Source organism: Euprymna scolopes, chromosome 34 (assembly GCF_053919585.1).
Source record: "Euprymna scolopes isolate OS-2025 chromosome 34, ASM5391958v1, whole genome shotgun sequence".
Taxonomy (NCBI): Eukaryota; Metazoa; Mollusca; class Cephalopoda; order Sepiida; family Sepiolidae; genus Euprymna; species Euprymna scolopes.
In genome coordinates, this window is record NC_136515.1 from 2,364,642 (window position 1) to 2,392,160 (window position 27,519).

General features: G+C 35.4%; 2 protein-coding genes across 3 annotated transcripts in view; one reads left to right on the plus strand and one right to left on the minus strand.

The window, feature by feature from the left end:
• The window catches only part of LOC145259081 (hsp70/Hsp90 co-chaperone CNS1 homolog), a 69,509-nt gene extending 56,782 nt beyond the window's left edge, over positions 1-12,727 (plus strand). For both annotated transcript variants that reach the window (XM_080116717.1, XM_080116715.1), the window contains exons 8-12: positions 1,316-1,402; positions 4,228-4,433; positions 7,050-7,134; positions 9,061-9,143; positions 12,570-12,727. In XM_080116717.1, the coding sequence (XP_079972843.1) occupies positions 1,316-1,402; positions 4,228-4,433; positions 7,050-7,134; positions 9,061-9,143; positions 12,570-12,669 (561 nt within the window). In that variant the 3' untranslated portion in view covers positions 12,670-12,727. The remainder of the gene's footprint in view (positions 1-1,315; positions 1,403-4,227; positions 4,434-7,049; positions 7,135-9,060; positions 9,144-12,569) is intronic.
• Positions 12,728-19,302: 6,575 nt separating this feature from the next.
• Positions 19,303-27,519, minus strand: part of LOC145259082 (coiled-coil domain-containing protein 24-like) — a 56,650-nt gene continuing 48,433 nt past the window's right edge. Inside the window, exons 8-9 of the mRNA XM_080116718.1 lie at positions 24,481-24,559; positions 19,303-19,743 (exon numbers count right to left, since the gene is read on the minus strand). Of these exons, the coding sequence (XP_079972844.1) occupies positions 19,440-19,743; positions 24,481-24,559 (383 nt within the window). The 3' untranslated portion in view covers positions 19,303-19,439. The remainder of the gene's footprint in view (positions 19,744-24,480; positions 24,560-27,519) is intronic.

The window sequence follows — 27,519 nt, forward strand, 5'->3', positions numbered from 1 at the left end:
CAAACTTTGCACAAATCTCGTTCTGAACGTGCTCTCAAACGTGCTCTCCAGTCTGTGCACACGCTCTTTTTATAGTCTTTTTTTGGTTTTGCACACAGCTCGGCATTTGCTTACGTGCGTCCGTTACATTGGAATTAAATTTTTTTTTTTATTGAATTAAATGAGATTTACAATTTTATATTTCAAAATTTGTAATTTAAATATTTTTTTTTATTGAATTAAATGAGATTTGCAATTTTATATTTCAAAATTTGTAATTTAAATATTTTTTTTCATCGAATTAAATGAGATTTACAATTTTATATTTCAAAAGTTGTAATTTAAAATTTTTTATTGAATTAAATGAGATTTAAAATTTTATATTTCAAAAGTTGTAATTTAAATATTTTTTTTTCATTGCATTAAATGAGATTTACAATTTTATATTTCAAAATATATATATATTTTTTTATTGAATTAAATGAAAATTAAAATTTTATATTTCAAAAGTTGTAATTTAAAATTTTTTTCATGGAATTAAATGAGATTTGCAATTTTATATTTCAAAATTTGTAATTTAAAATTTTTTTTCATGGAATTAAATGAGATTTACAATTTTATATTTCAAAAGTTGTAATTTAAAATTTTTTTCCATTGCATTAAATGAAATTTACAATTTTATATTTCAAAAGTTGTAATTAAATTTTTTTTATTGAATTAAATGAGATTTACAATTTTATATTTCAAAAGTTGTAATTTAAAAATTTTTTTCATGGAATTAAATGAGATTTACAATTTTATCTTTCAAAAGTTGTAATTTAAAATTTTTTTCCATTGCATTAAATGAAATTTACAATTTTATATTTCAAAAGTTGTAATTAAATTTTTTTTATTGAATTAAATGAGATTTACAATTTTATATTTCAAAAGTTGTAATTTAAAAATTTTTTTCATGGAATTAAATGAGATTTACAATTTTATATTTCAAAAGTTGTAATTTAAAATTTTTTTCCATTGCATTAAATGAAATTTACAATTTTATATTTCAAAAGTTGTAATTAAATTTTTTTTATTGAATTAAATGAGATTTACAATTTTATATTTCAAAAGTTGTAATTTAAAAATTTTTTTCATGGAATTAAATGAGATTTACAATTTTATCTTTCAAAAGTTGTAATTTAAAATTTTTTTCCATTGCATTAAATGAAATTTACAATTTTATATTTCAAAAGTTGTAATTAAATTTTTTTTTATTGAATTAATGAGATAAAAAATTTTATATTTCAACAGTTGTAATTTCCTTATTTCAAACATTTTTATTTCTTTTTTAAATCAGAAAATGCATAATCGTGATCTCCGCAAGCAACAGTTGGCAGAAAAAAAAGAAGACGAAGCTGAACAGATTTTATTGGACGTAATTCAAGTAGGATATATCTTTTTGTTATTAATAATGAGATAACTTTGAGTATGTGTGTTTCTCGTCTCTACATAACTTTGATATTAACTACTAGTGAATACGAGTAGTTTCTGTCTTGTGATATTGTCTTCTAACCATTTGATAATTTTGTTGTTATTTAAAATCTTCCAAAGAATCTGAAATTTTGAAAATATTTATTAATTGATGTCTAATACATATTTTTAAAAATCTCATAAAAGAAAAACGGAATCTGAATTTTAATGAACGGTTTCCACCTCCTTTTTACCTCTGTTTCCTTAAACTTAAACTAAATATTTCGGGAGGGGGGCCCTTATGCCTAGTAGCTGTGTTCCAAAATTCATAAGGTTCATGGCATCTATTATATAAAGGTCAAATTTTGTGTGTATGTTTGTATGTCAGCTAAAATCTTTTCTCAGAAAGAGTGATCTCTCTGAGAAAGACGTTTAGCACACAGGCTAGCAGGTTGGCAAATGACCCGGTCAATAAAACACACTTTATGACCCCTGCTAGTTGCTAAGCAACAAAGAAAGAAAAGAGAGGGATAAAAAATGTATAAAGAAGAGAGAAAGAGACAGTACAGAAGAAAGAGGGAGAGGTGAGAAAGATGTTTAGCATACAGGCTAGCAGGTTGGCAAATGACCCGGTCAACGAATTCGTAATAATATATATATATATATATATTCAGAGGTAAAAATGGTAAAAAACAGGATAAAAGTGCTCAATACGCTAGAGCTAAACATGTTTTTTTTATTTTACAACCTCAAGTATTTACTTAATTCAGTACAATTGTTTCTCTGTGGACAAAAAATTTACTGTCTGATTCGTCAATAAATTTTCTGTCCGCGGAAACAATTGTAATCGATAAAGTCATTAATTGAGACTATAAAATATATATATAAAATGTTCCTGCATAGAAAGCATTGTTTAAATTGTGAATTACATTGAAATATATATATATTACGTGTCAGACAACGCAAAAATGTTTTTTCCTTCCATTGCATGGTAATAACCACGATGCAAGAAAAAAAAAAAAAAATCCTAATAAAGGCAGGTTACGCCAAAATACAGGGTGTTCCAAAAGTTTCAACTCCTCATATCTGCTTACCTTAACGTACGATGAAAATGGTGCCATTTTAAAGCATTAAGTTGTTTTGTAAGTTTGTTATTGATTTTTTTCTTCCTTTATTTTTAGATCCTTATCCGTAATAGTTCTTGAGATATTCAATGTACAAAATGAGTCCAAGACTTTTGGAATACCCCGTATATTGATTTAAAACAAATAAGCATTCGTTTATTTAAACCTTTGCATTGTCTGGCTGTTGAATGTATTATATGTACATATTTTGATTTAATATATACAAGGTGCCTTCAATAAGATTCCAGACTTTTTTTGTACAGGCATTTAAAATTGTCGTAGACTCTTGAAAATTCAGTATGTTATTACCTATACATCTTATGAGATGACTGCCCAAATGAACAGTTACAGCTACAGCAGTAATTAGAATACACCCTACTAAAGCCTGATTGTCACAGGTGGTGAATTTCAAAAATGCAATCTGGACGTAAGGACACTTTAGAAGAACGGTATGCAATAAAATTCTGTTTCAAACTTGGAAAAAATGCCACAGAAACATATGGAACGCTTCAGACTGCTTTTGGACCATCTTGCATGAATCGAGCATCAGTTTTGAGTAGCATAAAAGATTTAAGGAAGACAGGGAGTCTGAAGGATGATGAGAAGTGTGGGAGGAATAAGGAAGTCAGAATACCAGAGTTGATTGGCCAAATAAAGAATTTCATGGATACAATAAGGGCACAGTTTGATGTCAGTGTGGGAACTGTACATGCAATTATTCATGAGGGACTGAAGATGGGGAAGATTTACGTGAAGTTTTTCCCAACGATGCTCAGAGAAGATCAAAAAAAAAAATGTTGTCATGGCCAAGATGAGCATCATCACACAGTGACTTTTGGTTATTCCCTAAGTTCAAGGAAAATATTAGAGACTGTCGTTATGAGATAATTGAGGAGATGAAAGCGGCTGTGATGAGGGTCATTGGCACGCTCACACAAGAGGACTTCAATGGGGCCTTCCAGAAATTGTTGGAATCGTACAACAAGTGTATTGCAGCCGGAGGAGATTACTTCGAAAGGGACTAAAGTTTCATGTGTGTACTATAAATAAAAGTCCCTATACAAAAAAAGGCACCTTATTATATATATACATATATATATATATATATATATATATATATGGTAAAACTGGTAATTAGTAAAAACCTGAAGAGAGTGCTCAATACTATTGCAGAGCAAATATGTGTTTTATTTTTTATTACCGTTTTATCTGTTTGGTTACATATGTTTCGGATGTTGGACCGTATTTACGATCTAACAGCCTCATCAGACCTTACAGAAATGGTTGGTTAGTATTAGGAAGAATTGTTTTTAGGAGGGATACGGAAAAAAAAAAAAAAAAAGAGGGGGGGGTAGGAGATAATAGAGGGAGAAGGCGGGTAATGACAATATTTCAGTTTTGAAGTTTAAAGTATATTAGGTTGTATTGTGTGTGTGGGGGTAGAAGATTCAGGTAGACCTGGGTGGATATATGTGGATATAGGGAGGGGGAGGGGGAGAGAGGATGGTAAAGAGAAAAGGAAAAAGAGAGGGGGTAATAAGAGGAGGAGGGGGGAAAGAGTTTCAATTTTTGCTTTTTTTATACTCATCTAATGATATTGTTGTCACTCATATTAACCATAAGAATCACAAAATTATTCAGTGTTTTTTTTTTTTTATTTAATTTTCATCTACAGAAACGTGGAATCAAACTTGTAAAGTTGAAAGAATCTGGAGAAACTGAAACTTGTAAAGCCTTGACCTTGAAAGACCTTGAAGGTCACAATTCTGGCGGCGCCAAAGTTCATATAAACGAAGACGGTTCCCTCAATTGGCCTGTGCTCTTCTTGTATCCTGAATACACGCAATCCGATTTTATTGAAAGCTTCAATGAAAATAACTGGTTCGTAGTTTTATAACGATTTTTGGGTCTTTATACAGGGTGGAACGATAAATGTGTCGCCCTAAGAAAACAACACTACAGCCTTATTTTAAAACTCTTATTGAAAAAATCAATTTAGGTAACTTGATTATGTAGTAGAGCTGACATTTATTCAATGGAGCCACCTTCAGCCACAATCACCGTCTCAATATGGTTCCGGACGGAACTGGGAGCATGCCTTTTCTACAAGCACTGGCAGAAGCTTGGCAAATATTTGGCGAATGGCGGCGACCAGGCTAGCTTTGGTGTTGTGGGATGTTGGTGATGTTCTCGGCATATGACCAAACGCAGCAGGTTCAGGTTGAGGGAGGAGGGGGGTGAGAGAGAGAAGGGTAGAAAGTCAGAACACTCTTTCTGAAGCCAAGCCTGGTCTCTTTGGACTTGTGGGTCGGCACTGCCACACCCAGGGTCTGGCAGTAGCCACTTGCTTGCACTAAGGATCACCATTCATTTCAGCACATCTAGGTACACCTTGCTGTTGACTTTGAAGATGTGAGGTGGCATGATGTGGGCCTCACTTAAAACCACACCAAAGACCATAACCGAAGGTTGTCCAATGCATTGAGCTGTGTCCTCAAGCATTGAACTGTCCGGATTTGCATTTTGAGGGTGCTGGCAATGGTCCTGTTGTCATAATTTGCATTGGTAGGGAGCATGAGTTGTACAGTGGCACATTGCTGATCTCACTTTTTGAACATTGTTATACTTTCGGACATAATAGAAGGCTCCTATAGTTCTTGGGATTTGTACACAACTGGCAAACTAGTAGATGGCCTGCAACAAAAACCCAGTTTTCATCAAATGGAAATGGAATCATGCCATCTTTTCTAGGCCGACAATTTTATTGTTCCACCCTGTCTTAATTTTTGGTGAGGATACATATTTTTGTATGATACATAAATATATATATATATATATATATATATATATATATATATATATATATATTAATAAAACATGTTAAAAAACACTTTGAAAAAGAGTTAAAAACACATTTAATTTGAAAAGGAAACATTAAATAAGTGGATAGTCCTTAATCCGTGGAGTTTCGAAGAAATACTTTCCTTCTCATCAGAGGGTAGGATTTAGCAAAATGCAGGATCGGATTTTGCTTGCAAAAATATTTGATGAAACTACAAGTAAGTCAAAGATCTTACTTGATAACAAAAAGTGAAGCAGAGGGAATATGGTGAAGAAAAAAGTGATTTCACGTGAATGGATAGTCTGCTGAAAGGTAAAGTTTCCAATGACCGTAAAATCCAAAAATGCAAATTCAAGAAAGTTAGGGACCAAGTAAAGATTAGATACCCCGGTAGCAGACGACAAAGATAGGCGCACATTTCCATTGACACCAGTTGTTCGACCTTGACATTGCTGTTGATTGGTTGTAAACATGTCAAATAGCAGACATGTCCGAATTTTCGCGAGCAAGATTTAAAAAAAATATATTTACAAAACTTTTTCAGATTTAAAAGAAAAAACATATATTTACAAAACATTTTCTTTAATATTAAATATTTACAAAACTTTTAAGGATTAAAAAAAAACTTTTCTATTTACACAAAACTTTTTAATGTAAATAATAAAACGAACGTATTTAAACAAAATATATTTAAATAAATGAGTGTCTTTCTGAGTACGTTCTTTTTACATATTTACAGAACTTTTTAATAAAACTATTAATAATAATAATAATAATATAAATAAATAAATGGTAAATTTTTACGACGTGCCCAGCCCCAGCATATTATAAACACTCAAACCTCCCTATGTTAAGAACGGCTTTCAGAATAACACCCCTAACCTCAAAAGCCGTTCTTAACATGGGGAGGTTGGGAGGTGTTTATTCCAAAAGCCGTTCTTAACATGGGGTGGTTGGGTTTATTTATACTACACTGGGGCAGGTCGTAAGATAATACCAAATAAATAAATAAACCGAGGTTATAACTGAGAATTTGGGATGATGTCAATCAAAAAATACACAATTTAAAAAAAAAATTTAAATTAAATTATTATAACCAAACTTATTAATGTCAGAAACGAATATAAAATAACTGACTTGTTCGGGTTTTGCGACTAAGATTAATTTTTATGTACAGTGTGTGTGTGTTTATCTTTCTTTATGTGTTTTTAATACAATTTAATATTTATTTAAAGTGCGATGTATCTAGGTGGTCAGTGAAAGGAGAAATCCTTCTAGACCAAGGCAATTTTTTATGCATAATGAAATCACAAGTATAAACAATTGAGATTTTAAAAAATATATTTTATTCACATATCTTTTTAACTTTTATTTTTTATATTTGAGATGTAATAAAAATATTTAAAATAATTTTTTTAAAAAATGGACATAGATTACAAAGTAACTTTTATTGGTTGTATTTTTTTTTTTTTACCATATTTTCGAATTGCTGTGGATTTTGTTTTGAAAACTTGAATTTTGACCGTAGTAGGTCTTGAAATTTTTTGAGATGTTCTTGAAAAGTTCCTGAAAATGGACATTAAAAATCTGTACGAACCCTATACACAAAATTATCAAAATTTGTGACTGAATTATTTTTAAAAATTTGTTTTTAGTTTTATTGATCATATCCATCACATGTTTGGTGAAGAAAACGTACCTTGGGACGAAGAACGAAAATATCATCCGGATAAAATGGAGGTTTGTATTTTTTTCTTTTTTCTTTTAGCTTATTCATCTCAAAAATAATCTATAAATATAAAAGCGAAAATGTTTGTGTGTGCGTGTGTGCGTTTTTGTGTATGTCCAAGAAAGGATTTTTTTCCAAGAACCGATCGGTCGTCTCACAACTTCTTAAAACTTTTTATATCGCGCCTAAATGATAATATCTACGAGTTAACAACCGGGATCAACTGTCTATTTAATCTGCCCGACTTTTAAAACATAAATATTCAACAATTTTCGATTGCCGCATGTGCGTTAAGTGACTAGCAAAGACCAGATGTGGGGGCAACCCCACATGCCTGACCTTAAACCAGCTCCCATTTCCCACCTCTCGGGAGCTGGTCCCCTTTTTCCCTTCCCCCTCCCTTCACTCCTCACATTAAAAATCGGCCTTGTGCCTAATTTGCTCGGTGGGGGAGCAAATAAATACCATTTGTTCTTCAGATGCTGCAGCTATGACTAGCTATGACTAGCAAAGACCAGATGTGGGGGCAACCCCACATGCCTGACCATTAACCAGCTCCCACCTCTCGGGAGCTGGTCCCCTTTTTCCCTTCCCCCTCCCTTTACTCCTCACATTAAAAATCGGCCTTGTGCCTAATTTGCTCGGTGGGGGAGCAAATAAATACCATCTGTTCTTCAGATGCTGAAAGCAAAGACCATATGTGGCGGCGACTCCACATATAAGACCTTGGTCAATGTAGGGGCAACCCTTCATACCAATTGTCACTATCCAGCTCCCCTACTCCCCGGGGAGTTGGTTCCCATTTCCCCTTAACTCCTCACATTAAAAATTGGCCTTGTGCCTAATTTGCTCGGTGGGGGAGCAAATAAATACCATCTGTTCTTCAGATGCTGCACTTCCATTTCTTGTTCTCTTTCGGTGAAGGAGCAGTCCTTCACGACTGAGACAATTTTTTATTTTTGTACCTTTTCTCCACGTTAAAAAACGACCCTGGTGTCTAACACTGTCCCGTGGGGAAATAAATCGGTACAAATAAGTCCTCATTATAAAGTTTTTCACTTGTAATCTATACTCTTAATAATTTGTGTGTTTTTGTGTGTGTATTGCTATTCATATTAAAAACCCTTTTTTTCTATTTATTTAAAAATACAACTTTGTTATATATGGGTCATGGAATAACTTTCTTTTTTTTTATTATTATTCAATTTTAACCGCAAACAAGGCACAGTGCCATTTTGAAGTAGGGGGCTACTATCAGGGATATAAATTGCAGGAATACTATGTAGGGAGTTGAGCAGCAAGATGCCTATTCACATTACACTTGAACTTCTGCATGTCAGTACAGTTGGGAAAGCAGAATCCTGGAAGGAAGTTCCAAAGTTTAGCAGTTCTGGGGAAGAAACTATTGGAGTAGAAGGCTTTCTTATACCTGGGGATCTCTACTGTGTAGGGGTGGGATTTAGCTGCTTGTTGGGTTTGTCAGAGGTATTTATGTCGAGGGGGTACAAGTGCTTGCAATTCGTCAGAGCATTCACCGTTAAAATACTTGTAGAACAGGCAGAGAGATGCAACATTTCGTCGATGGGACAGAGACTGGAGCCTAGATGACAGTTCAGGACCTATCAGGTTGGCGACTCTCTTTTGAACCTTGTCAAGGAGTGAGAGACTAGTAGCAGATGCACCAGCCCAAATGTGACAACAGTACTCCATACAATATATGATGTAATTATGTATCAACATGGTAACAGGCTCACTATTTTTGCATTTTAAATTTCAAAATGGTCTTAAGCATCTCTTCTAGGAACCCTGGATGAGAGACACAGAGGTTAAGTCATGTCCTGGACCAGTAAAAAAATCTCCACAACTTTTCTCTGTAAACCAAAAAGAAAAGAAAAAAAATCCACCAAAAAATCTCTTTTATTAAATTTAATTTTCAGATTTATTTCCAAGATGTCAACACAGAAATTCTTTGCTGCTTTTCACCAGAAAAATCCCTCGCTGAAATTCTGCCTCATAAAAGGTAAGACACAGTTTACGTTATTTACAGTTTGTCAGGGTAAAACAGTTTCATTATTTGTTTATTTACAAATTAAAACGATAATACTAGGTAGACAGACGTAATTTTTTTTTTTTTTTTTACTTGGAAGTCACAACTTATCAAGGCTCAAAAGCCACTCAAGGATAAGGGTTAACGAATGTAAGGTGGTAGTGTAGTAATCGTTAATGGTGTAAATTGGGTAGAATTTGATTATTTATGAGGACGGCTCAACAAGAATTTGTTTACATTGAACTTGAAGGCTACCATGTTGTATTTAACCGGGAAGCAGTCCAGCGGAACAGTGTTCCACAGGTGGGCAGTTTTGGGAAAGAAGCTTTGTTCATGGAATCTGCATTTAGATTTAGGCACAGATAGAGAGTGGGGGAAATCGTTTATGGTGGTTATAACTAGTCAAGTGTTTTTTTTTTGTGAAAGTTTGGCAAGAGGGAACCATAGATTGGAGTTCAGTCGAGCACTTACCATGAAAATAACAATAAAGCAAAGATAGGCTAGTGATGTCTCTTCTGTGGGAAAGAAATTGCAGGGAAGAAAAAAAGGCATCACCTACTGGGTTTGGAAGTCAGTTTTGAACTCTATCAACGCTGGATAGGACGTGTCAAGCAGTTTCTGCCTAAATGTGGCAACAGTACTCCATTTTAGGGCGTACCTGGCTTTTATACAGATAGAGGATTGCATCGGCAGTAAGATACTTTCTGGAGCGGTAGAGTCATCCAACCATTTTTCCAACGATCTTGGCGACAGATTTGATGTACGTGTTCTATTTCAGATCAGGAATGAAGGTCAGTCCCAGAAGTTTGTCAAGATATAAAGATAATATAAGATAGAGTTTTCAAAACATTAAACGATTCTTTACAATAAAATACTTAGTTGTGTATGTTATTTTTTTAAACCTTTAATTAAAATAAATCGCAGAAAAATATTTTTATTATATAAATATGTGGTTTATTCCAAAGATTAATTTTTGGTATTAATAATTTAAATACAATTTTGTTCTTATTAATCAGAAGAATTTTGTTTATTATTTCAATTGGAATTTTTTTTTTTTTTTAAATTCTAGTATTTTCCTTTTTGTAATTTAATATTATTAAATAGATTTCGATAAAATAATTTTCCGGTTAAACATTTCGTTGAATAGTTTTCTGTTGAGGCAGAAATCTTTTTCCAAGAAAATAAAAATATGTATAAAATTAAAAATAATATAAATTTATACATTTTTTACACATCATCCGATATGTATTGTGCAGATACGTTTTTTTGTTTTTTTTTTACAAGGAGGTCAGCGCTGCTTGTACAGTACATTGTACGTTAGTGTTGAGATTTCATAAAGTGTTTACTTAAGGGTGCGGTTCATCAGGAATTTGTTTACGTTGGATTTGAAGACATCCAAGTTGTAGTCAGGTGGGAAACAGGCAGACGGAAACGAGTTCCACTGGCGTGCTGTTCTAAGAAAGAAGTTGTGTTCATGGAATGTATGTTTTGATTTAGGCACAGATAGAGAGTGGGGAAAATTTTTGACAGTGGCTTCAGCTAGACGAGTGTTTTTAGATATATCATACATTACTCATGTGTATAGATTATTTAATTGGAATTCATTATTGACATAAGTATTATTTATTAATTTTTTTATTGTGCACTATTATCCTCATTTTTTTAGTTGTTATTTCATGATGTTTCGACCAACTATTCATTTGGCCTTCGCCACTGTGCCACAAGCCTTCAGGGCCCGTGGCACAGTGGATAGAGACGTTGAATCTCTACGGTTTCAGGTGAAAATTGTCTGAAGATTGCGGTTTCAATCCTACCTAAAGCCAGCCAGAGGCTTACTTGGCCAAAAATGTGATGAAACGACAACAACTATGGATGGCAGTAATTGCTAAGAATGCAGTTAAGAGATTCGGAATTCCTATCCCATCGCTGTTACCATCTGACGAAGGCCAGATGAACAGTTGGTCGAAACCTCATGAAACAAAAACTAAGAAAGATGAGGATAATAGTCCGCAATAAATAAATTAAGAATTTTGTTGTTTTAAAATATTTGCATAAATGAATTCTGATTTCTAAACCCAAATCTATTCTATAATATTTAACATCCTAAAAATAAATTGATGACTTCACGTTATGATCTAAACATAGCAAGTAAGATGGACTATTAATATACCAATAAATTTTGTCTATAGACAATTATTATTTTACGATGATAAACTTCTGAAACGTTTAAATGATGTCAGCTGCCATGTTGACATTTCGAAACGGACAAACATTCCTAAGCATGATATGCCAAAACTAGTTAGTGTTAATATTTTTGAAAATGATAATAATGACGACCGCAAGGATTTAAATTAAATGTCAGCTGATACACTTGTGATGATGATTCTGTTAAAGTTGCTTATCTATATATAAAGTTAGGTATGTGCATGTGTTGGTGTATTGTTATATTATAGGGCTCTAAAAGGGGTCCTGTTGTATATGAATATAATGACGTACATGTTTAATAGTTGGGTTTTATATTTTATCTGTATATTTGTGTACGTGTAAATGTGTGTATGCATATACGTTGTATCATTTAGTTGATCGTCTAGTGTGTATAGTTTAACATTTATGCAACAGTTCTAACAGGAAACGATTGACGTGGACGTATCGAAACAGTTGTAGACAAACAGTTCTTTTTAACAGATGTAAATAACACAACGCATACCTGAATTATTTACAAACATTTATTTTCATGATCTGGCCGGCATTTTCAGAAATTACACGTTTTTTACAGCTTGGCTGTCAGAAGTGATGCTGCTTCCCACGTCAGCTTGAGTTGCCCGTTCTCTCTGATGTCCAGCTAACGACTACTTAGAATCTCCCCAAATCTACATACATCACGTGTTTCTTTACGTCACATCATTACGTGTCTCAGACCAACAGCTGATGTAACCCCAATCTAGTTATTTGTTTATGCAAACCCAAAAATAATGTTTACATCTGTTTTCTATTTTCACATTCCTGTTGCAATCTTATTAAATGTCAATCATTTTTTCCCAATTTATTTGTTTATTTTTTTAATCATAATAATTGATCCAGCAACCAGCCGTCGCTCGAATCAATTAATAATAATAATAACAATAGTAACAGTAATAATGATGTTTTGACCCTTGGCCCTGCTTTCCACAGTGAACACAGGTACTACGCTATGATCACAGCCGAAAGGGTCACAACATTACAGTATTATTATTTGCCCATCTTCCTTGGATTTGTTGCAATTGAAATATGCAGTTTCTTTCTTTACTTTGGAAACACTTTTATGAATTCGCTAGAATTTTTTAATCTCATTATTTTAATTGTTTTTTTGTATTTTTTTTTTTGTATTTTTTTCACTAAAACTATTTGTTTGACTTTCAGATTTTACATTATCGGAGGAACGCCTTCCTTCATCTTGCTGGTGAAAGGGTCAAAGTTTAAAGAGGAATTCCTGAAGAAATATCAACTCAAATATTTATAAATCATCGATTAAAAAAAAAAAAAAGCAAATCAATAAAAAAATTTCTTTTTGCAATGTACGCTGTTTTCGATTCTTTTTCTTTCCTTGCAAAAAAAAAAAAAAAAAAAGAAGAGAAAAACAGAAGTTTTAAAATGAAAGTTTTGTTATTCACTTATGAGGGAAAAGTTAGACAAGATTTTGTTTTTAATGTGGGAAAAAATCCCCAAAAATGCAAAACTGAAAATTGCAACCGTCTGTACTTAATTAACTTCAAATTGGAACAAAAAACTTTAAAATGCGAATTAATATACAGTAGAACCCCGGGATACAGTGACCCTAGGATACTTTTTTTTTCTGGTTACGATGTTACCCTGCCTTACGGTGTTATTTATAATGTTATTTGATTATATACATGTGCATTATATATACTGTACTACATTTTGTTACTAATTTTTAATGCCGTATCCTGGGTTCTACTGTATTGTATATACATGTGTATTTTCCTTTTTTTCAATATTATATGTATACACACACACGCACACCCAACCCACATATATATGTTTATATTATTGAATGTTTCTTCGTGCTTCTCATCATCATTCTCTTTCGCAGACATTGTCATCAAAGGTTTCTTCTAACGACTTCTCAGCAGTGATCTCGTCACTACGAAAGTCAGGCCGCGTAAAGATCGTAAAAATGTTTGACGTTCGCCAAACCGCAAAGCTTTAGATATCTGCATTACGCTCTTTGAAGCAACGAACGTCTAAATTCAAAAATTTTGTCTTTTTTTTTTTTTTTTTTTTTTTTTTTTTTTTTTACACGGAGGTCATCACTTATCAAGGCCCGGAAGCCACTCAGGGATAAGGATTATTGTCATAGCCTCTCTGTCTTCCTTTATGTCGGATTGTAATTTAACAGATACGCAAAAACCGAATCAAATAAGAGGGAGATAGCCGCAAAGCTATGCCCATTCAATCTAGTCTTTGTTACTAATTTTTAATGCCGTATCCCAGAGTTCTACTGTAAAACAAATAAATTTAATATTTATTCTTTTATTTTTGCTTCAAAGGAATATAAAATAATATAAATGTTCCTAAGAAATTTATTTAAAACTAGCAAGGGGTACCTGGCGTTGCCAGGTGTGTGGAGTAAGGAAGGCTGGAAAAAAAAAGTAGGCAACCCAAGTCGAGAGAGGTGTTAAAAAAAAATAAAGGCTCGAACCCGTAACGTGAAGGAGGAAAAAAAACCCTGATATCTTAGCCGATGTCTCCATCATGCAACCGAAGTCGCGAACATCGAAATTAAGCGTAGTCAATCGAAAGAAGACAATTACTTGCAAAAATGGAGACGCAAAAAGCGACCCCCTCCTTGTAAAAAACTTGGCAGTTGAGGGTGAAGGAATGAATGTTTTTGGCCAATTTTTCGATATTTATTGTTCGGAGGATCGAGCTTCAAAACCATACCGGTTTCATCAGGTTCCGACGTGTCTGTCAGAAGATTTTAGCAGAGACACACTCACACTTTGCCTTTTATAAATTAGATTAGAGGGGGTACCCGGCATTGCCCGAGTGTTTGTAGGTGTGTGTGGTGTTAAATAAAAAAGAAACCTTGTAGAATCGAACCCGAAGCCCTGAGGCGAAGTTTGAAAATAAAATTCGCCAGCCAGAATGAGTTAGTGAAAGATGTTTGAATTTATTTAAGTAAGAACGAAATTGACAGGTGCGCGCCCAGAAGTTGTCGAGCTTTACAACGACGACGTAGGTTTGTTTGTTATAAGCGAAGTAAAAAAAGAAAACAACGTTAAAACTTAAGCGGGGAAAAAAACACAAAAAAGCTAACGTAAGGCAAACGAATGATGAAAACAGAAAAATGAACACGTGAAAAATGGCTTAAATAAGCCTGCTTCGATATTAAAATTTAAAAAATCGGTGGGTACCCAGATGTTTTTGGGTGTGTGGTCTGGGGTGGATAAGCGAAGTAAAAAAAAAAACAGAAAAACGATCGTTTTGTGAAAAATGGCCTCAATAACACTGGTTCAATATTTAAATTTAAAAAATCGAAAAAAAAAAGAAGACATCTCGCACTACGATTCGAACCCAAAACTTTTAGATAATGAACCAACGCGCTTATCAACTGAGCTAACGCGACATACATAAAATTTGTTCAGTTTTTCAACTATTTAAAGTAAATCAGGTCATGACGTCATCTGACGCATGCATAGAACCGGTCGAGAGGGCCGTTTTTGTTGACCCCCCCCTCCTGTCGAAAATTGTCGATTTCGGGGTGAAAAAATTAACGTTTTTTGGTCAATTTTTCAATATTTTTTGAGCGAAGGATGGAGCTTCGATATGATACCGAGTTTGTGAATTTTTGTTGTGTCTGTCGAAAGTTTTTAGCAGACACACAAACATACACACATACATATATACATTTTCGCTTTTATATATATAGACTAGCGGGGGGGGTACCCGGCGTTGCCCAAGTGTTTGGAGGTGTGTGTGGTTGTTAATGAAAACCTAAGAATAAGCGAAGTAAAAAAAGAAAACATAAAAATGAACGTTAAAACTTAAGGGGGATGGGGTACACGAGGTGGGGGGGAGGTAATCAAAACATCGAAAAAAGACAAAAAAAACTAACGTAAGGCAAACGAACGATGTTAAATGTAAAAATCGAAAAAGCAAAAAAGAAAACAAAAAAACGAACACATTTTGAAAATAATTTCTGAAGAGCACGCTTCACAGAACGTCTGAAACGCGTTAAAAACGATTTCAATGATTTTAAAAAATTATTACAATGATCCAAACATAATTCTCAATGAAAAACCAAGACACGGAATAATAAAACAATGTTAAAAAATACACATTGTTGCTGACTACCCCCACTAGTATATATATATATATGTATATATATATACACTACCTGGCAGCCCGGTCATACAATATGCTTAAATATATTTTAATTTATGCAGATTGCGTATGCATTATTATAAAATCAATCCTCTACTGATTATTATATATTACGAGCAATGATTCGGTAAAAAAAAAAAGAATGATAATGTCGTTCATCACATTCCATCTGCACTTGTTTATAATATCACGTCAGCTGATATTTGGACTTGACAATGAATGCCATGAAAAGTCACTTCTGATTAATGTTTGATTTTAAAATGACAATGAATGCCATGGAAAGTCACTTTTAAAATATGCAAATGAAGAAATGATTTGCAGCGATTTTAAATGGTACCTCTTCTCTTATCGTAAATTAAACTCATTAATAAGAAAAAATTAAAACAAAATGATGAAGTATACCCAGGCTTGAACACGGGATCATTCAGTCTGTAGTCGAAAACTCTACCACTCAGTTATATCTCCAGATTATAATAAATCTATTTTTAAGAAGAAATGATTTGCTGATATTTTATTATCTCCCTTACCAGTGTAATGTTAAGTATTCCCTTGTAAAAAAATTATTCTTATTACCTGTAAGAGAGAAAAGCTATTTTTAAGATCAAATTTTTTTGATTTTCGATACTTATCGGATGAATTTCTGTACAAAACATATCAAAGAACACTGCCAGACATATAAATTAACTTTGTGTGAAATTTGCAAAAGATAGGCTTAGCCATTTCGGAACCTATAAGGAAGGAACACGCACAATGACATATAAGTATGCGTATATACACTTTACTAGAAAGCCTTTACACTAATTTGTTTTTATCCCCCCTTATGTCGACCTCTTTCTTCCTTTGGCACATTATCTCTTAACCCTTAATGTTTTTACCCCCACTTCCATTTCTTATAGTAATGTAATCATGCTGACCCCTTTGTCCTTCTCCTGTCTTTCTGTTCTTTCTTTTTTCGTCTCTCCTTTTCCTTATCATTTGCATTGTCCCTTCCTTTCCCTTTTTATCTCTTTCTACTCTTTCAATTTATCCTGTTAAGTCTTGATAATATCTTTCCCCTTATTGTCTCCTATTTTGAGTCTAAAATGTCACTTAATGTCACCCCTCCCACTTAAAGTTTAGCGTTGCAAACCAATTTGTCCAATACATGTCTAGATAAATAAAAATATTATATTTTGCTCGTTTTATTGAGCACTCTCAATAACCTTGTTTGAATTCATTTTATTTCCTGAATACCTTTTTAGTATATATATATATATATATATATATATATATATATATATATATATATATAACTATTTCATTTATTCACATAAATTTACTATACGAAAGTATAGATTTATGCGTAAACTTTAAGTATTTACTTCAAAAGTGCTCAATACGTAGGTAGAGCTAGTTAGTAATTTATAAAATATATATGGCGCTTAAGCTACACTGAATATTCTGCGTTTCAGCCACTGTAGGATTCGTCAGGCTTATGCGCGAATTCTGTCGTTGCTTCTTGTTTTTATATATGTTGAGGATTTCTAGTTTGCCAATCAGCTTTCTAGTATCCACCGCGCCCCTTCCTACCAGCCAATTTCCTCTCCAGATGCAGGCCTGGCAGGTGATAAGGAGACCTAGGTTTGCCCAGTTACCAAGGTAACCCTCTCAGCATTGTAGACAAAGTCCAACGGAAAGACAAGCCAGTACAGTTGTAGTCAGCATAAATAAGATAATAAAACTTCTGAATAACCTCAATAGCTTGTCATTCAAATATACTTTTTTCTCATCTGAGTTTGTATTCGTCTCTATTGTCTTACACGTGTTTCACACAAACTAGTTATCATCTCTCAACCAGTTTTTGATATCATGAGAGCAATCAACAGGTGATGAAATTTAAATAGAACTCACCAAGGAGTCACTGCAACTGACAAATGATATCTATATACCATGGACGAATGGGCGAATCAGGGAATTCAGATTTTAAGCTTAACCTGACAAATTGTTTTTTTGTGTTTGGTGGAAGGTGATTCTATTGTTCTTATTACAAATTTGCTGTCAGTAAATAAGTACCATTTTGACGTCATAAAAATTTCAACGCAAAACAAAATATCTGAACAATCTTAATATCCTTGCCATTCAAATATATTTTCTCCACATCTGAGTTCTCATCCATATCCATTGTCTTACACTTGTTTCACACAAATTTGTCATCATCTCAACCTACCTGTAAATTCCACTGCACTTCTTGTGTATGCGTTGTTCACAATTACCACAAATAATTTACTTAACCGTTATCCTAACCCTAGTATTTCACAGTCACAGGTACATTAGTTAATGTGTTTCCCATTAATGACCAACAAATTTCCATTTCTCTTATTTTTGTTTGTCCTATTTCAATTTCTAGATGGTTTTACTGGACTGATTGGGGCCATACTTCCGTTATCGAAATGTGTGGGATGAATGGCTTGTACAGACGCGTCATTGTTGTTGACCTTCTGTGGCCGAATGGTATCACAATAGGTAAGTCTTTCTTTCATTTCTTTCCATTCATGACTTTTGTTTTTCAAAAACTGAGCCAGTTACACTGTTTTCTTTGTAAGATAGAAAAAGTCTACAATAAGTTTCCAGATTTTTTTTTGTACAGGCATTTAAAAATGTTGTGGACTCTTGAAAATTCAGTATGTTATTGCTACACATCTTATGAAATGACTGACCAATTTTTATGATTTTAGGTTCAAATGAACAGTTACAGTAGGAATTGGAATACACCCTACTAAAGTCTGATGAATTTCAAAAATGCAATCTGAATGTGAGGACACTTCAGGAGAACGATATACAATAAAATTCTGTTTTAAACTTGGAAAAATGCCACAGAAACATATGGAATGCTTCAGACTGCTTTTGGACCATCTTGCATGAATCGAGCATAAGTTTTTGAGAGGTGTAAGATCAGTGTGCACACAGACTCTGCAGTGTTAGAAGCAGATCCACAGAATTTTCTATCATTTTGGGTCGATATTACCAATTATTAGTAATAGTATTTTAATAAATACCATGGTTATTACAGTAGGAATTGGAATACACTCTACTGATGAATTTCAAAAATGCAATCTGAATGTGAGGACACTTCAGGAGAACGATATACAATAAAATTCTGTTTTAAACTTGGAAAAAATTTCTAGATGGTTTTACTGGATTGGTTGGGGCCATACTTCCGTTATCGAAATGTGTGGGATGAATGGCTTGTACAAGGGCGTCATTGTAGTATCCATTGTTTACAATTACCCACATTTTCTTTACATCTGTTATATATTTTATGTTATTATAAACAAAAAAAAAAAATTTTTTTTTTAGTGGCAGAGGGTGGGTTGCAGAATTCTGTGTCAATCTGTCACGCTTCTGTCTGTCTGTTAGTACTTTCTTTTTTATTGGTATCACTTTGACTGATTAATCTTTTTCTCGCTAGCTTGTTTATTGCTCTTTTGCTGGTTTTGGTCTGACCCATGACCGATTGACGTCATGGATCTAGGTCATTCTAAATCCCGGGATTTCCCGTTGTTTCTCTTTCCTGCTTGTCTGGATACAGCCTAGGTCACCTTTCCTGGGATTGACCCATTGTTTCTTTGATGGCCTGGAACTTCCATTGTGTTCCTCCTGCTTGCCTGGATACAGTGATCGCCCGAACTTCTCCTTAACACATCAGAGTTGATAATTTGATTCAATTCACAATTAAATGATGAATCAAAAATTAAATAAACAACCAAAATTAAGTGTATAAATTAAATTATAAATTTCAAAGTTCAAATTTATAAAAAACAATAAAAAACAATCAAATAAAAATGTTATTTTCACATACGTTCTCCATTTTTTTCCTTCTTTTGAGCACAATCATTACCCCCCCCCTCAAAGTGCTTCATTATTTCTGCAAAGATAGACCATTCTTCGGAATTTATCAACTGACGGTGTCTTAGGTTGGCCAACTGTTGGGGGTCTCGGTACGAACTGACCGTCTAACAGAGATTTAACGTTCGGTAAATTGTTTGCGCTTGGAATGCTTGAGATAGGTCGATTCATTTTATCTCTTTCTAAAACATCAGGATTTTGAGTCACTTGAGAAATCCGGGTTCTTCTTTGGTGCAACGGGGCACTGCAGCATTCTCGGCTGGGTTGTTCTATTTTTCGATCTTTAACACAAGAAGAATTTCGCCTACAAGAGAAGAGTTTTCTTTGTATTAATTTATTTTTTTTGCATTTAATTTCAATTAATTTGGGTTTTTTTAGCCTACATTTTTTTATTTTGTATTTTTTATTTTTTTATTACATTTTCACCCCAAACAAGGCACATTGCCAATTTGGTGTAGGGTGCTTCTATCAGAGATATGAGCTACTGGGATACTATGTAGGGAGTTGGGCAGCAAGATGTCAGTTCACATTACACTTGAACTTCTGCATGTCAGTACAGTTGGGGAAGCAGGGACCCAGAAGGGAATTCCAAAGTCTAGTGGTTCTGGGGAAGAAACTACTGAAGTATAAAGCTCTCTTACATCTAGGGATCTCTACTGTGTAGGGGTGGGATTTAGCTGCTTGTCGGGTTTGTCAAGGGTATTTACGTCACGGGGATACAAGTGCTTGCAGTTCATCAGAGCATTCACCATTAAATACTTGTAGAACAGGCAGAGGGATGCAACATTTCGTTGGTGGGACAGAGGCTGAAGCTTAGATGACAGTTCAGGACCTATCAGGTTGGTGACTCTCTTCTGAACCTTGTCTAGGAGCTAGAGACTAGTAGCAGATGCACCAGCCCAAATATGACAATACTCCATACATGGGCGAATGGTGGCCTTATAGAGGTACAGGATACTTTTGGGCATTAGTAGCTTTCTAGCACGGTAGACGGAGCCCACCTTCCTCGCAGCGGTCCTGGCAATGCTCTCAATGTAATTGTTCCTATTCATGTTTCCTGTGAACGTTAGACCGAGCAGTTTAAAAGAAGTACTTTCATTTAATGGATCTTTGGTCATTGCTATTGGTGGTAAAGAAGGTTTCTATTTATTGAAGAATTTTAGGTGCTTCTACATAATTTGAACCAAACTGACTTTTGCTGAACTAAAAACTTAAAAAAATTTTTTTTATAGCATTTTCACCCAAACAAGGCACAGTGTCACTGTAGGGAGTTGAGCAGCAAGATGTCTGTTTACATTACACTTGAACTTCTTGCATGTCAGTTATGGGGTCAGTGGCTGGAACGGGTTGGTTGTGGGGAGAAGGGGAGTTATTCCAGGCATTTAAATGCATTTTTACTGTTCTGATATGAGACCTGATTGAGGCTTATTTTTTGTGTTTTGATAGAAATAGCTTCAAAAATTTTAAGGTTCTTTACAGTCGTTTCATGGTGTAGTATTTTTGTGTTGTTAACTAAAATTTCTCTGAAATTCGAAGGGGAGGCAGTTATGTTTTTTGTGTAAATGTTGGAAGATGGCACTAGATTCAACATTTTGGCAGGTGAGGCGGCATGATAATGTTGTGGTCGTATGTTCAACATAAATTATTAGTTGCATTGTTGTTATAGGATTTACCTTCTCCCAAGGAGTATTTGAACTGATAGATGATGTTGGTGCATTCTAATTGTTTAGGCGGAGGAGAGGGGTTGTTTTTAATAACTAAGTTTTGGGTTTTTAAATTTTTATAGTAAATGATGAATCTAATGTTATTGCTGTCTACAAGGGGGATTCATCTATGGAGGATGTTTTTATAGCGATTTTTTTTCTAATTTAAAGCCCGGATGCATTGGATTGCAGTAGAATAAGTTGGTTGTATTAGAGTTAAGGTGCTCTCTCTCTCTCTCTCTCTCTCTCTCTCTCTCTCTCTGTATATATATACACACAAATTATTTATTCTTCGATGAATGAATTTCATTTTCAGTTTGTCAGTCCACTGCAATGAAACCATGGTACATCTCTGAATTTTGTAATACATAGTTTTAAATAAATAACTTGTATTACGCTAAACATCCACCGAATGCCAACATCAATATCTATCTATACTCCTATAAATTTGTGTTTCTTTTGTGTGTATCGATATTCATATTAAAAACCCTATTTTCTATTTATTGTATTTATTTGCTTCCCCACCAAAGCAAATTAGGCACAAGGCCGTTTTTAATGTGGGGTAAAAACCAGCTCCCCTAAAAGTAGGCAGAAAGGGGGCACTCTGGTAGCAAAAAATAATAATTGTCCCAGTATAGAGGATTTCCCCTCCATTGACTGGTACAAATTATCTTAAGTGCAGCATCTGCAGAACAGATACTACACTTTGATCCCGGCCCAAAGGCCAAGAACGACATAAAAAAGGCAAGGTATTTATTTGCTCCCCCACCGAGCAAATTAGGCACAAGATCGATTTTTAATATGAGGAGTGAAGGGGAAATGGGGACCAACTCCCCGGGGAGTAGGGGAGCTGGATAGTGACAATTGGTATGAAGGGTTGCCCCTACATTGACCAAGGTCTTATATGTGGGGTTGGTATTTATTTGCTCCCCCACTGAGCAAATTAGGCAAAAGGCCAATTTTTAATGGAAGGAGTGAAGGGGAAATGGGGACCAACTCCCCGGGGAGTAGGGGAGCTGGATAGTGACAATTGGTATGAAGGGTTTCCCCTACATTGACCAAGGTCTTATATGTGGGGTCGCCCCCACATATGGTCTTTGCTTGCAGTATCTGCCGGAACAGATACTACACTTTGAGGTATTTATTTGCTCCCCCACTGAGAAAATTAGGCACAAGGCCGATTTTTAAAGTGAGGAGTGAAGGGGAAATGGGGACCAACTCCCCAGGGAGTAGGGGAGCTGGATAGTAACAATTGGTATGAAGGGTTGCCCCTACATTGACCAAGGTCTTATATGTGGGGTTGCCCCCACATACAGTCTTTGCTTGCAGTATCTGCCGGAACAGATGGTATTTATTTGCTCCCCCACCGAGCAAATTAGGCACAAGGCCGATTTTTAATGTGAGGAGTGAAGGGAGGGGGAAGGGAAAAAGGAGACCAGCTCCCGAGAGGTGGGAAATGGGAGCTGGTTAATGGTCAGGTATGTGGGGCTGCCCCCACATCTGGTCTTTGCTAGTCATAGCTAGTCATAGCTTGCAGTATCTGCCGGAACAGATGGTATTTATTTGCTCCCCCACCGAGCAAATTAGGCACAAGGCCAATTTTTAATGTGAGGAGTGAAGGGAGGGGGAAGGGGAAAAGGGGACCAGCTCCCGAGAAGAGGGAAATGGGAGCTGGTTAAGGGTCAAGCATGTGAGGTTGCCCCCACATCTTGTCTTTGCTAGTCATAGCTAGTCATAGCTTGCAGTATCTGCCGGAACAGATATTACACTTTGATCCTTGATCCTAGACCAAAGGCCGAGAACAACAGTAAATGGCAAGCCTCTTTTATTTACTTAAAAAGAAAATACAATTTTCTTATATCTTAGTTGTGGAATTGCATTCACTAGCAAACGATCTAGCTAATTTGCATATTCTTTTAAACATTAATTTTACTTAATTCCCTATTAGTTGCTTCGGTTTTCTAATAGGATGATCATCTTTAGTTAACTATTACGTGTAATTATATTCATGCAGATATTCTACATAATATTTGCGTAAAAAGTTTATAGTAAATACAAAATTGTTTCCATATATATTTTTGTTTAACAAATTTTGCCTACCAGACTCCTCCTAGAGTTTTGGTCTACAGACATGAAACTTCATATACAAGGTATTTGAATCCATGCGAAAATTTATATTTGGGTTTTAACCTGGAAAAATCAGTGCAAAAGTGTGAAAATTTAAAAAAAATGAAATTTTCCAGGTGAAGGTTGAACGCCGGCATTACGATTGCATAATGTAGTAGCTATTGGTTCATGTGTTAATTTTTAGCCTTGCAGTAAACATGTTTTCATAGCCCAGTCATTGACGGCAGAGGCCAAATAAATTGTGAGCTGAACGTTTTGGTTCTCGGTGGTGGCGCATGAGTCTTTTTTTATATACTTTTTAAATTATTACTATATATTGCATCCAATCTATCTATCTATCAAAGTGAACGTGTCTGTGTGTCTGTGCGTGTGTGTGTCTGTGTATATTTCCCTTCACAATAACTCGGCCAGAAATTTGGCTGTCAAAGGGTCAAAGTTCAACGGTTTGACCTTTGAGAACTCTACCAAACTCCTCCGTCAATTTTGGGTCTAAACACTTGAAGTTTTAGATATAGATTCCTTGGACATGGATCTAACTTAATAACTTGCTTAGAACCCAAAACAATAAATGTTAAGGGGTCATAATAGGGGTCAAAATTTTAAAAATTGACCGCTTTTTTTTTTTTTTGCTCAACATACACTTCCAAATACCCGGGCAACGCCGGGCACCCATGCCAGTATATCTATAAAAGTGAACGTGTCTGTGTGTCTATGTGTGTACATTTCCCTACACAATAACTTTGTCAATTTTATGTCTACAGACTCGAAATTTGATATAGATGGTACTGAGATTTAGGAAAATCTATGTGATAGGTTTTCGGACTGTTAAGGGGTCAAAGTTCAAAGATTTGACCTTTGAGAACTCTACTACACTTCTATGACAATTTGGTGTCTAAACACTTGAAATTTTAGATATAGGTTCCTTGGACATGGATCTAACTTAATAACTTGATTTGAGCCCAAAACAATAAATGTTAAGGGGTCATAATAGGGGTTAAAGTTAAATAAATTGCTTTTTTTTTTCTTTTGCTCAACATACATCTCCAAACACCCGGGCAACGCCGGGCTGAAATGCTAGTATACACATAAAGTTATGAACAATACATAGGGCCCGAGCAAAGCTGGGCTGAACTGCTAGTATTACATATGAAAGAGTTTGTTGTGGAAATTTCACAGTCATTAAATTATGATTTTTTTTTTTTTTATCTTACCTGGATGCTGAGAACAACACATCATTTTCTGTTTCTTTCAAAAATTCTTTTTCCAACATCGTCCGCTCTTGTCGTAACTCTGGAAGTAAAACATAAAAACATAAAACACTGAATAACAAACAAACAAATCAAAGACTTTTTTCGCTTTTATTTTTTTTTCTTTCTCAGTGACTGATCACTATTATAATAGAGCTTTCGTGTCTGTAACTAAAAAAAATGATACTTGATGGTATTTAGTTCTTTCCCACTGCAAGGAACTTAGACACCAGGATCGGAAAGTGGGATTAAGAAGTCAGCGCCCGCCCCTCCCTCGTCCCGAGGAGGGGGCACTCTGACCTGCAAAATGCACCTGGGCAGCCCCATCAGCATTCCCCGGTAAGGGCGTCTCAGGCGATCAGCAATAAACTAACCTCTTCTCAAAGGGAGAAGGCAAAGCCTGGGAGGATGGACCTCCTAGAACTGCACAGAACCAGCATTACACCACAATCAACAGAAAGAAGGTCTTTACAGGAATGTAAATAATAGCTCAACCATAGGATCAAAAGATCCCCACCCCCAACTACATGGCTAGTCGTTGAGCCCATAGAGTGGAAGAAGACACCAGCAGCAGCAGCAGCAGCAGCAAAATAAATTATGAAAATGCCTTGCTTCATCACTTTGCATCATCCACCTCGCTCTAGATCTCCAATTTCTGCTCCAACTCCTGTGCTTCAGCTCCTTCCTGCACCAGCGGTTCCTGTTCTAGCTTCTCCCAGTGGTTCCTATCTGCAGCCTCCGGCTCCCTGTTCCAGTGCCCATTGATGTCAGGATGTCTGCTTCACTGCCCATCAACATCTAACACCCTGTTCCAGCAACCATCACCACCCGATTTTCTGTTCCAATTACTGTTGATACTGGCTCCAGTATCCTGCTTTCTCACTTTCTTTCCTGCAACCACTGTTCCTGTCGATCCAGCCTTTGTGGACCTACCTGAGGCATCTCATCACACCCCAGGGACGTCTGCATCAGTCTGTGTGACATCATTCCATGTTGTCCAGGATCCAGCTTCCTTATTTCCATTCCTCTAACCTTTGTTCCTGTTGATCCAACCCTTGACCACGTCCACATCGATTGGACGAACCTGGGACATTTCTTCACACTCCAGGTATCATCCACGTCAATCTCTGTGTGATGCCATCCCGTGCTGTCCGAGATTCAGTTTCTACATCTCCAGCCTTTCCAGTTATCTAATGTCCGGTATTCTGTCCATCTAACCCAACTGTAATGTTTTAGAAGGTGTTCTTGTTTCGTTCTTCCTCTCGTCTGTCAACCCCATCGAAACGCCAAACAAATAAAAAAAAATACTTTGAACTTTTTTTATTTCCTGTTTATGTTTTCTATTTTACATAACAAATTTCTACAGGGCTGTCACTGGCTAGCGGGAATTCATTGTCATCTGCTCTCCTTCTGCTGTTGTTCATGCTGTCACATCTCTCCCACTCAACTCTCTCTTAGTGCTCCTGTTGCTGTTACTGTCTCTGCATAACGTCACCAGTCCTGCTACCTTCTACTGCTCATCTCTCTATTTCACTGCAGCGACTGCTGTCTATGCGACATTGCAGCACATTTTGGTACACCGATTCCAACTCCTCCAGTTCCAGCTCCGACTCCTGTAGCTTCAACTCACTCCTGCCACTTCATTCATCTCACTTTTGCAACTTCTGGCTTCAGTTCACGCCTGTTCTGCTAGCTGCTCTGACTCTAGAGCCTCATATCAGCAGTCCATTCCAGGAGTACCTACTCTAGTTCTTTCCTGCACACCTGCTCATAGTCTCCGGTTCCCTGTTCAAGTGCTCGTCCCTACCCGATTCTCTATTCTATTAGGTTGATGTGCAAGTTCTTGCAGAATTTTTAATTTTGATTTCAAATGATGTATTTTCAAATTAGTTTTCGTTATAATACTTTTAATTTACATGTTATATTAAAGAACGTTTTTTGCTTTATCTAATCATTAAAATTACAATCGTTTTAAAACAATTATGTCTTCTTTGCAGAATGCTGAATACAAGATGGTAAAAAATCAAATTCGCACAATTTTCTTATTTCAATTCAAGCTAGGCCAAAAAGCTACTGCAATAGCTCACGATATCAACAAAGCGTTCGGCCCAGGAATCACGACTGAACACACAACACAATGGTGGTTGAAGGAATTTTGTGGCAGTGACGAATCTTGAAGATGAGCGTAGTGGTCGGCCATCGGATGTTTACAACGATCAATTAAGAGCCTTAGTCAAAGCCAATCCATGCACAACTGTTCGAAAACTTGCTTCTGAATTAGACGTAATGTATACGACGATTTCTAACCACTTGAGAGAGATTGGAAAGAGACAGAGAGAGACAGAGACAGAGATCGAGAGAAATACAGAGAGAGAGAGAGGGGGAGAGAGAGAGAGATATGATGAGAATAATGGAAATAGTATTCCAACAAAATAGAGAAATAAAAATATATATACAGAGAGAGAGAGAGAGAGAGAGAGAGAGAGAGAGAGACAGAGACAGAGACAGAGATCGAGAGAAATACAAAGAGGGAGAGAGAGAGAGAGAGATATGATGAGAATAATGGAAATAGTATTCCAACAAAATAGAGAAATAAAAATATATATACAGAGAGAGAGAGAGAGAGAGAGAGAGAGAGAGAGAGAGAGAGACAGAGACAGAGACAGAGACAGAGATCGAGAGAAATACAAAGAGGGAGAGAGAGAGAGAGAGATATGATGAGAATAATGGAAATAGTATTCCAACAAAATAGAGAAATAAAAATATATATACAGAGAGAGAGAGAGAGTGAGAGAGAGAGACAGAGACAGAGACAGAGATCGAGAGAAATACAAAGAGGGAGAGAGAGAGAGAGGAGATATGATGAGAATAATGGAAATAGTATTCCAAAAAAATAGAGAAATAAAAATATATATACAGAGAGAGAGAGAGAGAGAGAGAGAGAGAGAGACAGAGACAGAGAGAGAGAGACAGAGACAGAGAGACAGAGACAGAGACACAGAT